This window comes from Ursus americanus, chromosome 19, assembly GCF_024610735.1.
Source record: "Ursus americanus isolate L20-20 chromosome 19, mUrsAme1.1.p, whole genome shotgun sequence".
Taxonomy (NCBI): Eukaryota; Metazoa; Chordata; class Mammalia; order Carnivora; family Ursidae; genus Ursus; species Ursus americanus.
In genome coordinates, this window is record NC_142145.1 from 22,859,828 (window position 1) to 22,876,211 (window position 16,384).

The following is a 16,384-nucleotide window of genomic DNA, read 5'->3' on the forward strand; positions in this document are numbered from 1 at the left end:
GACGCTTAACTGCTGTGCCACCCAGGTGCCCCTCTACCTCCACTCTTAACTATTCATCTGGTATTTACTATACCGCCTCTTTTTTCTTTTTAACATGATTTGCTTAAAGTGCTGTTTATTTTCTAGTTTTAAGCAGTTTACTTTCTACAAGAATTTCTTGATTTTACCCCATGTCCCACCATGCCCAAACTCTATTCTTATCCTGCCAAGAGTGAACATTCGAAGCATTACTAGCATTTCCTTTTTATTCTTCCCGTATAAGAAAAAATACTCTGAATCATTCATTACCTGACAAATCCATCAATCAATAAGGACAGAACCACTACATTTCACTATAAATTGGTATCTTTGTGAGGACAAAAGTACCTTCCCTATACATCAGTCATGAACATATTTGAAGCAGTAAGGACTTGTACCCCATTAAGTAAAAACTGTTCAAATTTTGAAGTTGGCATAGAATATTCAAGGAAATTACAGTTGAATTGCATGTGCTAGTTGAAAGACATAATAAAGCTATTTGCACCAGGAGGCCAAAATTTGTCTTTATAAGACAAATTTGTCTTTATAAGACAAATGTCTTAGAAGAGAAGTGTTCGAAAGGTCATTAATTGATGAACTGTATCATCTACCCAGAGTAGCGAAATAGGCCTCTCTCATGCTGCTGCACGGTGTGAGCTAGAAAACAAGTGGGTAATTCCCATGCAGAATCTAACACAAGTCAGATGTTTTGACCTTAAGATAAATAAATCAACCGTAAGGAAATACTCAGAGATACAAAGATTTACGCACAAGAATATTCATGATAGTATTATTTATATATAATCGAAAACGATCTCAATGCCCCCAAAGTAGGAAAATTATGTTACATCTATAGAATGGAATACTATAAAATCATTAAATTCATGCTTTCAAAGAACAGTTAACATCGTGGGAAGATGCTCATAATGTTAAATGAGAAAAACAGTTGAGGTCACCCTATATGTAAAAACATACACACATACATAAACATAGTATGCTTAAATATATATAAAATATCTATGTACACTCAATTTTTTTTAAGTGCATAGAAAAAGACAGTTTTTTCCCCCAGTGTGGTTTGCTACCCTGTATCTCTGAATCACCCAGACGGAGGGCTTGCTAAAAATGCAGATCACTGGGTTCCACCCCAGACCAACTAAATTAGAGGCTTTGGAATCACAGCCCAGGGATTTTTTGCCTACCTACACACCCTTGTCCACCCACATACTACCTTGTCCACCTACATACTACCTTGACTAATACTGACTCACACCTTCATTTGAACACCACTGACTGAGAAGTAGTTGCTTTTGGGGTGGTAGAATTATGAGTAATCATCTTCTTTCTGGAATCCCTAAAAAAAATTATCTATCAAGAGATATTGGTAGATATTGAGAATTGGAAATCTAAAGTAAGCAGGTACCTATAGATTCCTGACAACTGAAAAGCCAGTTTAGGACAAGGAAAATACTAAGCATAGATATGGAATTCATTACCTCAATAAATTGTTCAGATAAAAAATGTAAATAAAATAATTTTGAGAAGTATTAGGTAATAATATTTCTCTGTGTTCCAAGATGTTCCTTGGCAAAAGAGGATTCAGTGATCAAATAAGTTTGGGGCACAATACATTTTCTTATCCCTTCTTAGAGTCATACAACCACGAGCAGATTACAGGCTTTGGGAAGTCCAGTATAAGCTTCATTTTTAATTCTAGCTCCACAAATTCTTAGAATGTGTCCTACCATTACGAACAAAGTTCTAGGCCAGAAGAGAACCCAAGAAGCAATTCTCACCATGGATTGATACCCTATGCTTGATCGATCCATCGTATCAATTTGTTCCCACATTCCCATGGTCTCTGAGGGCTTAGCCCATAGGTTAATAGGGCCTGATTCTAAGGGCACAGCTCAAGTCAGCTACAAACAATGCTCAAGAACAGCAAAGCTGAGCCAGGCTACAAGATTAGAATACGTGAAGGACCTGTGTATTCACCTTTGTTTTTTACTATCAGTATCTATCACCGAGACAGTGAGCCGGAAATTTTGTCTTATATTCACTTACATAGTCCCAACACAGTAAAACCTGGCACTGGCACTTAGTTGGTACTCAGTTGAACAAGGTACCACCAAACAGGTGGTCAAAATTTTTTGGACAAATAGAGTAATGAAATGGGCTAGGCACAGGTCCTAAACTTCAGGTCCTAAAGTTTATGCTATCACGATATCAAGGCCTCATTTCATTCAATAAACATTTGAGTGCTTATTATGAGTGGGTAATTCCAAGAATGCAGAGGTGACTAAGATACAGTCTTCGCCCTCAAGAGCTCCATATAGTAGTACTATCAGCCATTCCTGGATGTACAAGTTTGGGCACACATTAGGTGTCTAATAAATGCTTGTTTTAATTGAGTCCAGAAACCAAGATACACTTTAAGCTGGTCAAACTTTGGTGGCCCAAGAGACTAGAGTATGGTAGAATTAGACCATTCTGGAAACTGTTTCAGAATGACTGAGATCTTGAGTAACTAGACCATCCTGATGATCACTACTCTAGGGACTCTAGGTCCATCCAGGAGTCAGAAGTTTTTGAGAGAAGCCCCAGAACCCTAAAGAATTTGATAGTATATACCATGATAGAATTTCTAAATACGTGTACAATAAAACTCCCAAGGTTCCTGAAATGTTAATAGATAGTATATGGTGAAACAGGACTGAGACGGGTTCAAAACAGTTGACAGACCCCTCTACTGCAGGGCTTCTCAACACCTGCAAGCAATGTGCTATGTTCCTTTTACACCCTGTCTTATTTAATCTTCACAGCGATCCTACACAGTTGGTCTTATTATTTTTCCCATTTTAGAAATGAGCAAGCTGAACCTCACGAAGAGTAAGTAATCTGCACCAGACCACAAGGTATAGAATGGGACTCTGAAATCACATCTTTCTAGCACCAAAGACGGGTTTGTGATCATCCAAGGAGTACTGTTTTTATGATATCGATGGGCACTAGAACACCTCCAGAGGGACACACAACATAAAGCATTTCCCAAACTGGGATGAGAAAATCCTTTTGAATGAATCTGTGCTTGAGACTAGCTTTCCATGTAATCCATTTTGAGAAATACTGCGGATCAAATGAATCAGAGATATCCCACGGCAGACAGAAGGGAGGTGGAAGGGAGCTCAGAAGGAAAAGCTAGCTTATTAAAACTGTGCTCAAAGAATTATTAATAGGGACACATAAACTAAGCCTCAGTTTAACAAATATCATTTTTTTACTTCCAGATTCAGAAGTTATAGTTCATGGCTCATTTCTGTCAAATAATATTTGATATGATATTCCAATCCCAACATCTTCTAATGTTTGTTCTAGTTCTCTAGTTTGTTGTAAGAATTTGACTTAACCAGTTCAATTCACGTCACTAATTTTGATAAAGTATATTCACATTGGGAGTATAAGTTTTAACTTTCTATATATTTCAATAGGCCTACAATTAGCATTTTGGGGTGAGATCATTTTTCGTTGTACAGGACTGACCCCAACTTTGTAAGAGCTAGCATCCCTGGCCCCTACTGACTAAATTCTAGTAGTATTCTTCTCCAGCCCTCCAGTCATTTTGACAAGAAACATCCCCCTAATTTCTAGGGGAGTGGTATCACCCCTGGCTGAGACCCACAGGTTTACAACAAACCAGAAAGTTCCAAAAAACATTCACTGAAGGATAAACACCTACCTTGACCCTGCATTCAGTATTCCAGCAAACAAATCAAGATTTAATATGCTAGCTTCAATCCTGCATGTATAATGTCTCATTACATTTCTCTTTATTCTGTTAATAACATGAACAGATTCAACAAACTGCTAAAATACCATTTTTAGCCAAGAGGGCTGAGCCCTCTGTACTTTGCCAACAATAGCAATAAAACTGGGCAGAAGCAAGCCCAGGATTGCACGGGGGTATTGGCTTATATCTGAGGCAGCAGCCACAAAACAAAAAGTATACCTAAATTGTCTATCATTTTGTCAAATCTGGACTTTAAGAAGGATGCTGGTTTTTTCTTTCTTTTCAAAATGATTTATTATCAAAAAGCTTGCTCCCTCTCACTGCTGAGTCAGCTCAGCAATGCAGCTCTATCCTTTTTAGGATTATGAGGACCCAAATAATTTTAGACCGAAACCACCACCACCACCACCACCACCACCACCACCACCAACTTGACTGCTGGTTCAGTAACATATTCACAGGCATGTTAGTATGCATTCCGGAATACCGGGTTCACTTCTTGATTGGAATGCCAATCACCATAAAGTCTTCTGCTAGAGTCACTTCTTGGAGATCTAACACTGATTCAGCTTGCTTTTTTAGTTCTACAATCCCATCTGTTTCTCCTTCTCTGGCCAAGGCAACCGGTTTGTACCTCTGACTGAAGTGAGTCAGAACTAGCCTCTTCGCTTGGCACAACTTTGCAAACGCGGCAGCCATCTGTGGCGTGCTGTGGCCATGCTCTTTTGCCTTGTCCATCTGAGCGTCATCCAGGGTTGCTTCATGGATCAACAGGTCTGCTTCAAAGCACAGCTTCACTCCTCCATCACCCACGACCCCAGAACAGTCACCCAAAATGCAGATTTTTCTTCCAACAATAGGCTTTTTTAAGACATCTTGGGGAGAAATTGTAACTCCATTTTCCAGAACAACAGAAATGCCATTTTTCAGCTTCCCATAGGCAGGACCTGGTGGCACACCTAATGATGGAGGCAGATAACATCACATCACAGGAATGGAATTTATGACTTGTTAACAGAGTCTGTTTTAACAGCACAGCAAACGGAAAAGGCATCCAATTCTTTTCATAATTGTTATAAATATTTTACTACTTGTGGAAAGCTGGAACATTTATACATTTTTAAAAGTTCAGTGTTGGCTATTGATATTAGTGATGGCCTAGTACCTAAAACATTTCCCAAGCACACGTGTCAGATGAGCTTTAAGCTTTTAAGTTCCACTAAGACTAAGACCTTCTTCCAGTCAAGCTACCAGCTTTGATTCTCTGCTGTGAATGGGAGTAACAGTTTTTGAGACTACTTTACTTAACAAGCTCATCTTTGAATAAATTCAATGAATCCATTTAAATAATGACAGAGTACCTATAAACTGACTAACAAAAAAATGGTTTGAGAGGATCATTTGAATCAGATCAAGAAGCATTTCTGGCAATCATATATAATCAGTCTTCTTTGTAGACAGTGGCAGTTTTTGGTAAACCTTATATTAATTATCTCATATGCATCCAGAATGACACGTGACCATCACTCTGAACAACATCTATGAACAGAACGTGTTCACTAATTCCATCATGCATCATGTTTAAAGTTTCCCAATGTAATAGTATTTCCACAGGTTTTTAGATAAGAAAAATATCTTTGGCCTAAGTCACTTCTCTTCATTATTTAATATTTTGTTTTAGTTGGGGAAGAAGGAAGAGACTGCAAAAAGAAACAAATATACAAAAGACACCATCATCTTTTTATAGGCTCCGCTGTGGCCATGCCAAGGAAGGCAGTGATGCTGGGCGTGGAAGGAACCTGGACGCTGCTTCGAGACAGGTGAAGACCCCCTCACGCACGACGGCCCGGCATGGAGGAGGTACAAAGCCTCAGAGGGGGCCCAAGTCTGTCTCTGTGCTGGCTCCCGCCTATGAGGAACCCAGGCGTGTGAAACACTTGAGGCGTGGTGTTCTGAACACCAAATTAACTTAATCAAGGTTGAATGAGTAGGCAAGGCTGATAAAGAAGGAAAACCCTGAAAGTAGCTGGTTGCAGTTGCACAGCTAAGAACTATGGCAAAAATTCTCAGGCCAAATAAGTCAACGAAAACATACTTCAAAAGGAAGACATGAAAACATCAAAGCCTAGACCTAAGACAACCACCACCACCCTGCCATGCAAGATAGCCAGCTGAAGGTAAGACAGACTAAAAATGTGGATCCAGGGGGTGAAGAGAAAAGGATTCACATATATACTTGGGTTTTGGTCTGAATAGCAGCTTTTGGCCCCACGTATTTCCCTTAATGAGCAAACTTTGGGCAAAAGAAATAAGTGGAGAAAATGTCAGTTTTAGGCCTGGGACACAGGAAAGGAAGGTTATTATGACACTTCTAGCAGCTTCAGCTAACAACAGCTTAACTGATGAGAAGGGAGGAAAAAAACAAACCCACCACTTACCGAGGTCTTTCAGTTTCTGTGCATTGAGTTTACCTGGGCGTTTCTTCTCTACAACTGAAAACCCAAAGGAGGGAATTCGGTGAAAGAGGCGAAATGCTTTTACAACAAACTGTTCATCATCAACCAGAAGGTATGAGTTTTCTTCTGAGTCTAACAGGATAGTTCTTCCTTGTCCCTCTTTGGGATGGCTGTCTGTTTTACTCACATACATAATTTCTTTTAGTTCTTCTGTAGGACACTGATCTGCTGTAGGCACCAGCTCGTGGACCACGTAGGGGAAGACCAACTCTGTGTGAGAGAGTTCCATGGTTCGCCAGATAAAGTCTCGAAGCCCGGCAGGGCCATAGATTTCAATAGGCTGTTTGGTGACCACAGAGCCACTCTGCAGGCTGATTGTGCAGAGGAGGCCAGGAAGGCCAAAGAAATGATCTCCATGAAGATGTGTGATGAAGATCTTGGTAATTCTCCCTTTGATTGAGGCAGAGAAATAAAATTGGGAATTTTTCCAGAAGTAAAAACCCATACGACGCTACTTAAAACATGTATAACAACTTACATAGAAAGCAGCAAAATGAATTTAGAGTCCTATTTATCACCACAAACTTATTTCTTTATATTTTGCTACATGATTCTAGAAGCAAGGAAGATAGGCTTTATGGTTTTAATAAGATATAACTTTTTCCATAAAACATCTTCAAATTACATAGTATCACAGTTTTAAGAGTATTTTCTGGGGCGCCTGGGTGGCACAGCGGTTAAGCGTCTGCCTTCGGCTCAGGGCGTGATCTCAGTGTTATGGGATCGAGCCCCACATCAGGCTCCTCCACTATGAGCCTGCTTCTTCCTCTCCCACTCCCCCTGCTTGTGTTCCCTCTCTCGCTGGCTGTCTCTATCTCTGTCGAATAAATAAATAAAAAATCTTTAAAAAAAAAAAAAAAGAGTATTTTCTACATATCTTCTTGCAGAAAGAAAGAAAGAAAGAAAGAAAGAAAGAAAGAAAGAAAGAAAGAAAGAAGAAGAAAGAAAGGAGAAAGTAAGAGAGAAAAATAAGAAAGCGTACTGAAATAGTTCACTTAAACTAGACCGGCCTCAAATGTCAAAAGCATCTGACAGTTACAATGCCCTCTACTGCTCCCTCTGAGAATAACAAATACATACTTCCAGCAACCCCGGCTCCAACTTGACCAAAGCCTGAACCCCAAACTGCCACTTAAGGACTCTCCACACTGGACAGAGATTAACTAACCAAGAAAGAGCCTGCCTGTCTGAGTGAGTTTGAAGAGGGAGGAGAATAAGGAAGACGTTGAGGCAGGAGGGAGAAAGGAGGTGGGAGAGAATGGGGGTGAAGAACCGGAGGGGAGGTGGGCAATAGATGCTAGAATATAGCTCAGAGGGCAGATCCCCTAGGGTGTTATATAAAGGTATGTGGGCCCATCCCTTCTTTTCAGTGAGAGCTAACACAATGGCTTTTTCAGTGCATATTGGCTTAGGTTGTAACTTGACTTAGCCAATGGTAAACTGAATTTACTGCTGGTATGTGGCAGGATGCCACATTAGCATTTTTCTGGATGCACCAGGGCATCTTAAAAGTAACAATCACAATTAACACAATTTTAGTGTAACAGAATTCTGATCCTAGCCTCATGGTCCACCTATTTCAAACATTTAATACCATAAAAGAACAGGAACAGTTTATTGTAAAGTGATTTGTCCAGTGACATCAAGGCAAAAATGTTCTCCAAGTAAGTCTTCCAGAGTTAATATACCAAATCCAGGTCCCTGTGTCAGGGAACAATAGATTGGGTAGAGGCTAATTTGAGATCTAGAGAATCCTGAAGCACTCTAGAAGTTTCCTCAGCATGTTCCTTTTTGTTTTCTCTTTTTAGGCCTTGCTTTTATTGTCTTTTGACTTCTTGGAAACCCTTTCATTCTCCCCTTCCTGCTGTCCGGGCTGCTGAGGCGCCCGTAAATGTGACCCGAGGCCTCTGCAGACAGACTATAATGGTTATTGAGTCATGACCTCACGTTGACCTTACCACTGCCAAGTCAGACGTTCTGGGCCCTCTCCCTATCTAGTGCACAACAAAGCCAACACTGAACACCAAAACAATCTGTGAGCCCAAAGCAAGTTAGACAAATTAGGTAAGTCAAAAATTGCTTCCCACAGTTATCGCAGTTTCAGGGAAGACAAACATTTCATTTTTCAAGAAACTTGATTTCGGAGGGAGAAGGAATGGCAACCACAATGATCAAAGTTAGGAGATGCTATCAAATGAAGAAAGCAGAGTACACGAATTTCCTTTCACTTGAGAACAAGAAAGTTACAGGGGGATATGCCACCACAGAGAAGCAGAATACTAAACATCCCCTAAGTGAGGATGCAGTTATATTTCCTGCCATAGGAAAATATCTGCAATATAATTGTTCAGTATGATACCATTTACACAAATTGTACACACACACATACACACACACACACACACACACACACACACACACAACTATACCATTAACATATCTACATCCACAAAAAATTTACCTATAACGTAATTTTACCTATAAGGGGAATTCAGGCTTTCCTTATTTTATGTTTCTGCTTTGTCTGAATTTTTACAATGAGCATGTATACTTTTTAAAAAATTTTTTTACTTATTTAAGTAACCTCTACACCCAATGTGGGACTCAAACTCACCACCCCAAGATCAAGAGTTATATGCTCCTCTGAGTGAGCCAGCTAGGCGCCCTGCATGTATACTTTTTATAATCATTTCATTTTACTTTTGTAATACTTTTAATAATCATTTTTAAGGGAAGAAAAAGGAAGGCTTAAGCTCACTCTTTAAAATTATGAAAGAAATAGATCTGACAAACCCATACTGGTAATCAGATCCTTGCACATTAGGACCAAGGAAGCTTAAAAGAAGTGTGTTTAGATAAATAAAAAGTACTTCCTTATGAAACTCATAAAATATTATTATCCCAGGAGGAGTACAAGCTGAAAGGGTTTGAGTGAATCAAATAATGATAGGTCCATATTGGGTTGAAAGTAATGCAGATGACTTGAAAGTACTCCATTCCAGTTTAAGACTGGGGGCTTTTGAAACGCTACAGTCAGAGATAATGTTCTATGATTACCATCTTAACCCTCGTCTCTGAGGCCAGGTATTTTTTTAGCAGTAAGAATTTAGTAAACTAAAGGTTCCCTTAGGCTTCATTTTATTTATTCTTTGTGAGGCTCAGCTTTGCAAAATGTTTACTTAAAACATATATAAAACATATATACGGCTACAAAATATAAAATATTAGAGAAAGGTATTGTAGCAAATAGACATGAGGTGGTACTCACAGCCCCTGCCTCTTGATGTTCATGTCCCTCTACAGTTCCTTCTTCTTCAGTGTGGGTGGGACCTGTGACTTTTCTTACCAGTAAAATATGGCACAGGGATACAGTGTGATTACATTATAAGACTCCATCTTGCTGGCAGACTTGCTCTTGAGTTTCTTTCTCCCTGGCTGGCAGTAAGGGATCAAGCTACCACGAAGCAAAACCCACATGATCAGGAACCAGAGGAGGCCTCGAGGAGCTGTGGCAGCCTTGGTCCTACAACTGTAAAGATTCTGCCAACAACTCGAGTGAGCTCTGAAGCAGATTCTTCCCCAGTTGAGCCCCTGATGAGACCTCAGCCCTGGCCAAACATGGATTGCAACCCACTGAAACCCCGAAGCAGAGAACCCAGCCAACTCAGGCCCGAACTCCCTGACCCACGGAAACCATGAGATAATAAATGCAAATAAGACACTAAATTTATCATCTGTTATGCAGCATTGATAACTGATACAGGTATTAAATAAAGAGTAAAGACTTATCTCCACACCCAAACCTCTGGTACCCACACTTAACAGTTTGTTTCTGTTTTAATCATCCCACCAATTCAATCCCTACTGTCTAAAATGTGAAATATCACAGCCTCCACTCTAGCCTGTTCGTCCCTGAGAGTTCTCATGAAAGGAACCCCTGTGTGACCCAAGGGAAATAAAGAATAGTACCTGCCCTCACCTCAGGGTCTTAGGTTGAACTGTGTACACCTCAAGGCTGTTGAGTCCTAACTGATATGCATTAGTTCCTTCCTCCAACAGCTCTGTTCTTGACTTCCTATTTAGGTCTGGGACACCAGCTCCATTAACTTGTAGTAATCCTACACTTCTTCACATCCTAGACATTCAATCAGTCATCACCCCCTGCTAGTTGTATAAGTATTTCTTAAATTGAGTCTCTCATCTTCATCCCCATCCCTACTTCCTTCTTCAACATCCTCATCCGCTATCTCTTCTCTCAGATGAATGCAACTGCCTTAAAACTAGTCTCTCTCAGGGCTCTTAGGTGGCTCAGTCGGTTAAGCAACTGCCTTCAGCTCAAGTCCTGATCTCAGGGTCCTAGGATCTAGCCCTGCATCAGGCTCTCCACTCAGCAGGGAGACTGCTTCTTCCTCGCCCTCTGCTCCTCCCTGCAGCTTGTGCTCTCTCTCTCTTGCACTCTCTATCTCAAATCAACAAATAAAATCTTAAAAAAACACACATACAAAAAAAAACAACTTGTCTCTCCCAGGGGCGCCTAGGTAACTCAGCTGGTTAAGCATCTGACTCTTGGTTTCGGCTCAGATTGTGATCTTGAGCCCCAAGTTGGGTTCCATGCTCCACGGGGAGTCTGCCTGAGAGTCTCTCTGTCTCCCTCTGCCCCTCCCCTCTCTCTCTTTCTCTTTAAAATGACTAAATCTTAAAAAAAACAAAAACAAAAACTGGTCTCTCCCAGTATATTTGCCATAGAAAAACTCTGTCCTAAAACACAAATCAGACCATGTCATTCCCCTGCTTAGAAACTTTTAATGGTTCTTTATTGCCAATAGAATAAGAAGGTTCAAATACCTTAGTAGACCATGGAGGACTTCATACTCTGCCCTCACTTTTTCAGCATTTTTATCTCTCATCTATCCTGGCCAACCACTCAATGCTCTGGATGGTTCAACATTCCCTAAACATTTCACTTCTGTCCTGGAAATTCTATTACTTCTTGCTCACTCATTGTCTGTTCCTTGAATGTCCATCCCCACTTTTCTCCCCAGAGAAACTTCTAATCAACTCTTAGACCTTAGCTCTACTGTTACCATTTCTGGGATGCTTTCTCTGAACACACAGTTAATGTCCCCCTCCTTTGTGCTCCAAAAGTATTTAGAAAATAGCTCCACTGTTATCACATTACACTACCTCTGTTTACATGTCAGTTTCCACCACTAGACTAAGAGATCCCTGGATGCTAGAACTAACTTTCTTTTAGTCATCAATGCCACACACTGTGATGAATCACACAATTTCAAGAACTATCATTTATCAAGACCAATAAGTGAGAAGCACCACATTAAGGGCTGAACACATTATTCATGCATCAACTGAAAAGATATTTATTAGACATCTACTAGGTATATACATGATCCTTGAGCTTACTTTATCATACAGGGAAATACACAGTAAACACAGAAACAACTATTTAAATAACAATTTTACATACTGATGCTAAGAAATCAATAAAAATAGCATGAAACAGTAGAATGCTTGGGATGAACAAGGAATTACTTAAACCCAGAGGTTCAGGGAAAGCCTCTGAGGAGACGGCATTTGAACTAAGATTTAACTGAGAGACAACTCTACAGAGAAGGGATTATTATCTGTAATTCTTACAACATCTCTTCTAGGTTGAGTTTTTATCTTCATTTTCAAGATGAAGAAAATAAAGCTTAAGTTTGTTGATCTGCTAAGGCCACAAGCCAAGACACAGCTGGCACTGCAACCCAGGCTGGCCTGACTCTGGGCCAAGGCTTTGCACTACTGTATTCCTTGGTGTTTCTGGTGCTGGACCTTTGCTCATGCCAATTCCACTGGCTGGCATGCTCATTTTCTTCCCAGCCCAGTGAATCCCTCCTCCTCCTTCAACAACTCACGGGTCACCTTGAGATGCCTACCCTGATAACCCCAAATGAAAAAGAACACCTCACTCTCCTGAACACTTATTGCTCTTTGTATCCTCTTGTGATACGTACAACTATCTCCTGGTGGAAATAAGTATGTACGCTGTTCCTTTGCTTCTGCAGTTATCCGTGTAATATGCCTCATGTATCCCACTCCATCCTCCAACCCCTATGCTTATATAAATCCTTGCTCTCAACATTTATAGGAAGAACAAAAAGTAAATAAACAAAGTTCAGTGGATGTGGCTGGATGCCTGAGGGCCTCCCAAATCTTGCCAGGGCTCTAGCACTGAAGTGGGATGCAACTGTCTGGGCTATTTCTGAGCTAAAGGCCCAAGGAGAGCCAACACAATGAATAAGAAATAGTCTTAATGAGATAGCTGAATGCATACTAACCTGCTTTAAGCTGGCTTTTCATAAGCTGTGTCTGAGTCCCTTCCCCACAGTCAAAGAGCCAGCACTCGCCCTCACACCGAAGGACCAGAGCAGAGGCACCCCGGGTTGGGGATGGGTATGCTGCACCCGTACCCAGAAATGTCACATCCATAGACATCTTCCACCCTGCAATGAAAAGATCATCCAGGGATTATTACACATCACTGCTCAAAATCACCAAAAACATGTTCTTGTGAGATTTACTGTTATTTATTTTAAGTATTATTTATAAATTATTCAGAAGAGATTGGATTCTTGTTCTCTAATAGTTTTCCATAGAAATACCAAGTAAAATTTTAATAACTCTTAGAGTGAGTTAAAACCACAAGTTACAAACCTTGTATGACTGTTCACATACACAAAAACAAGTTAAAAAACTGCCAAACCCAGTCAATTAAAAACTATAGTTGAATCCCAACTAGATGATATTCTGAAAAAGGTAAAACTATGGAGATGGTAAAAACACCAATGGTTGACAGTGGTTTGGGGAGAAGGAGGGAAGGATGAATAGGTGAAGCACAGGGGAAAGGGTATTCTCATGTTACTATGGTGGAGGTATATACTGCTTTTATGTTTTGGGAGAGTGAGCTGGCAGTATATACTACCGACAACAGTGATGCTGCTAATAACAACACTTTTTAACCCAGCTACACCGTTTTTGGGAATCTGCCCTGCAGAAATAAAGGACCTACGTACAATGATGTTTCTGGTGGTACTTTTAAGGTGGCTAAAATTTGGAAGCAATCTGAATATATTTCAATTGGGAAATGATTGAATATTTTATTGTACATTCATAACCACGAACTATTTATTTTGCAGTTAAGTCAGGTCTGTAATTCTTGTCCTGGAGGGATGACAGTGAGAAAAGTTATAGATGGCTATGGTATGATCTCATTTTTACAATACCCCAAACCTCTGCATTTACATAAGACAGAGAAGGTCTGTGTGGAAGGATACACACCGTATTGTTAATATTGGTTATCTCAGGAGTGATTAAAATGGTGATGGTGGGGAGTGGTTTTCTTTTAAATCTTTGGATTGGTTTTGGTTGCAATGAACAGCATCTGATGTCTTTATTTTTCATATATTTTATATTCAATTTATTTAATATTATTTAAAAAAATGTGTCATAAGGCTGAACATACTTTTCTAACTATACATCACCTAATCTTTCTTACCATTTGGAGATCCGGTCAGCCCTCCCACCCTCTCGCCCCCCACACACCCCTCACACACACAGACGGTACATCTCCCCAACCCATGCACAGGTTTTAGGTAACTGCTAGTGTCCCTTCCATGTGTCACTCCACACTTTCATTTCCAAGATCAAGGCTTCCTCTGATAATTGGGTAATTTAACTTGCAGAGGCTTTCCTGTTGGATTGCAGTTTGCAACAGAGGTGAGAATAACAGAATGTAGAAAGTTAAACATTTTAAAAGCGAATAAATGCAGAAGGAATAATAAAATCTAATCACTTTGCAATCCTTAACAAATAATGGATCTAGGCCAGTGGTACAGAACCCTGGAGCATATTACAATCACCTGGAGAGCTTTTAAACCATATCAATAATTGGGCTCCATCCCAGAACAATTAAAAAGGAAATTCTGCAAGTAAGACGTGTTTTAGTATTTAAAAAAAATTTTTTTTTTCTTCCCCTGTGATTCTAACGTGCAGTCAGGTTTGAGAATCACTTAGTGAAAGGCTAATGGAGAACTACAAAGGATAGATCAGGCTGACCTGAATTCACTAGTCAAGCAGTCAATCTTAAAAAAAAAAAATTATAAAAATTTCAAACACAGAAGTAGAGAGATTAGTGTAATGCATTACCATATAACCATCACCGAGCTTCAACAATTATCAACTCATGGACAATCTTGTTTGGTGCATATCTCCCACCCATTATCCAAGACTATTTGATAAGTTTTCATCTGAGTATACTTAAGTGGTACTGGGTACTTCCATTAGGAAGCACATGCTGTCTGGCTGTCCCTCTCTTTCCGATGTTAACAGCCAATAATGTTCACTGCCAGGATTCACTATTTCATTCGAGGTTGCCAAAAGGTGATATTCTCTTATTCCTCTGAAGTTATTAGCTGACATCCTTCTGTAAATCCTGGGTCAATTATTTAGTTACCCTGTGGTGCAATCTGCACAGAAAAGGTCCAGTGACCAATCTTAACACCACAAAGAGAAACAAGATCTTATCTAACTCCGGGTGTGCGCAGTATGAAGTACACAATAACCCTATGAGGTTTTCTTGCCAAAAAGTAGAACCTGAAACCGAAAAAAACTGTAATCTAAACACCAGTTTATTAAAGGACACCACAGGGATGGAACAAGCATAATCCGTTATGTAGGAAACTTTACAGAACAAATAAATAGGTTTCGTTAACAAGTAATATACAAGGGGAAAAAAAAATAAAGAGGGAAGGCATAAGGAGATTAAATGCAATAGAAAAGACGTCAACCAAACGTGGCATGCGTAGCTTGTCTGGACCTGGATTTGGACAAACTGAAAAAGAGAGAATTGGGAGAAAAAGAAACAATTGAGGGAATGTAAACGCTGACTGGATAAATGATAACACGAAATGCTTATTAAATTGATAATGGCTTTGTTTTAAAAAGGAGTTATTGTGTTTTACAAACATAAATAAGTATTTCGCCGATAAAACGGTACATTCAGATTTGCTTTCAAATAATCCAATGAGGTGAGGGTAAGAGATGAAACAAGATTGATCTTATCTTCCTATGTTTGAAAGTTTCCATAATAAAAAGATTAAAAATGAGCCAAATAATCAAAACCCTTCCACCAGGTGGGGAAGTAATCAGAAATTAATTTATTTAATCAACGGTTCATATTTTGTGACATGCACCAGGAATTAAAAGTAACCAGACCAGATTTGGTCCCTGTCTTCTTGAACATAAAACCAGCCGCTTGCTTTCTCATGGCTATTATCCACCTTGGATCAAGTGCACATTCCGGTCGAGAACATCGCACACGACCACAGTACTGTCACCTGACACTCCCCGGGCCAGTGGTTCTCGTCCCGGCTGCACATCACAATCTCCTGGTGATTCTGGGGACTCAGCACCTGGAAGACTTCCCAATGACTCTAAAGGCTGCCAGGTCGAGAACCAGTTTCCATACAGGCAGCGCCAACCCTGCAATCACCCTGTGGCGTAGGGAGGGCGGATACTGCCTGCCTCCATTTTAGAGATGAAAGAACCGTGGCCCGGGGAGAGACAAACGGAGAGGCCAAGGCCGAGTCAGGGCCAGAAGCCAGGTCTCCGACCACTTGCGAGCCCAGGCTCTCCCCAAGTCAATGTCAATCTCCCGAAGGAGGGGTGGGCGGCGGCAGGACCGCGGGGCGGCGGGGGGCTCCCGCCTGGGGTGGGGGGTAGACAAGGCGCGTCCTCGCTCCCCGGCGCTCCCCGGGCCTGGGTCCTCCAAGCCGGGCCCGGCCCGCGAGTCCGGAGGAAGCGTGCCCGCCCGCGCGGCTCGGCCCGCACGGCGGACGCGAGGCAGGCGGCGGCGCAGACCCTGGCCCGCCCCTCTCCGACGCGCCCTGTCCCACTCACCCACTCCCCGAGGCCCGCGGCAGGAGCCGAGGGAGGCGCAGGCCCGCGGCAAGGCCCAGCCGTCCACGGGGCGGCGCCGGCGCGGGCGGAAGTGCGCCGCGGGCTG

At 41.1% G+C, this 16,384-nt stretch overlaps 1 protein-coding gene across 1 annotated transcript; it reads right to left on the bottom strand.

Annotated features, from left to right (window-relative positions):
* Positions 1–796: 796 nt before the first annotated feature.
* Positions 797–16,375, bottom strand: ELAC1 (elaC ribonuclease Z 1). Its single transcript, XM_045790125.2, has 4 exons — positions 16,279–16,375; positions 12,660–12,824; positions 6,244–6,711; positions 797–4,764 (listed from the first exon to the last, which is right to left on the bottom strand). Exons 2-4 carry the CDS (start codon positions 12,814–12,816, stop codon positions 4,298–4,300), a joined length of 1,092 nt encoding a protein of 363 aa, XP_045646081.2. The 5' UTR covers positions 12,817–12,824; positions 16,279–16,375; the 3' UTR covers positions 797–4,297.
* Positions 16,376–16,384: the final 9 nt, after the last annotated feature.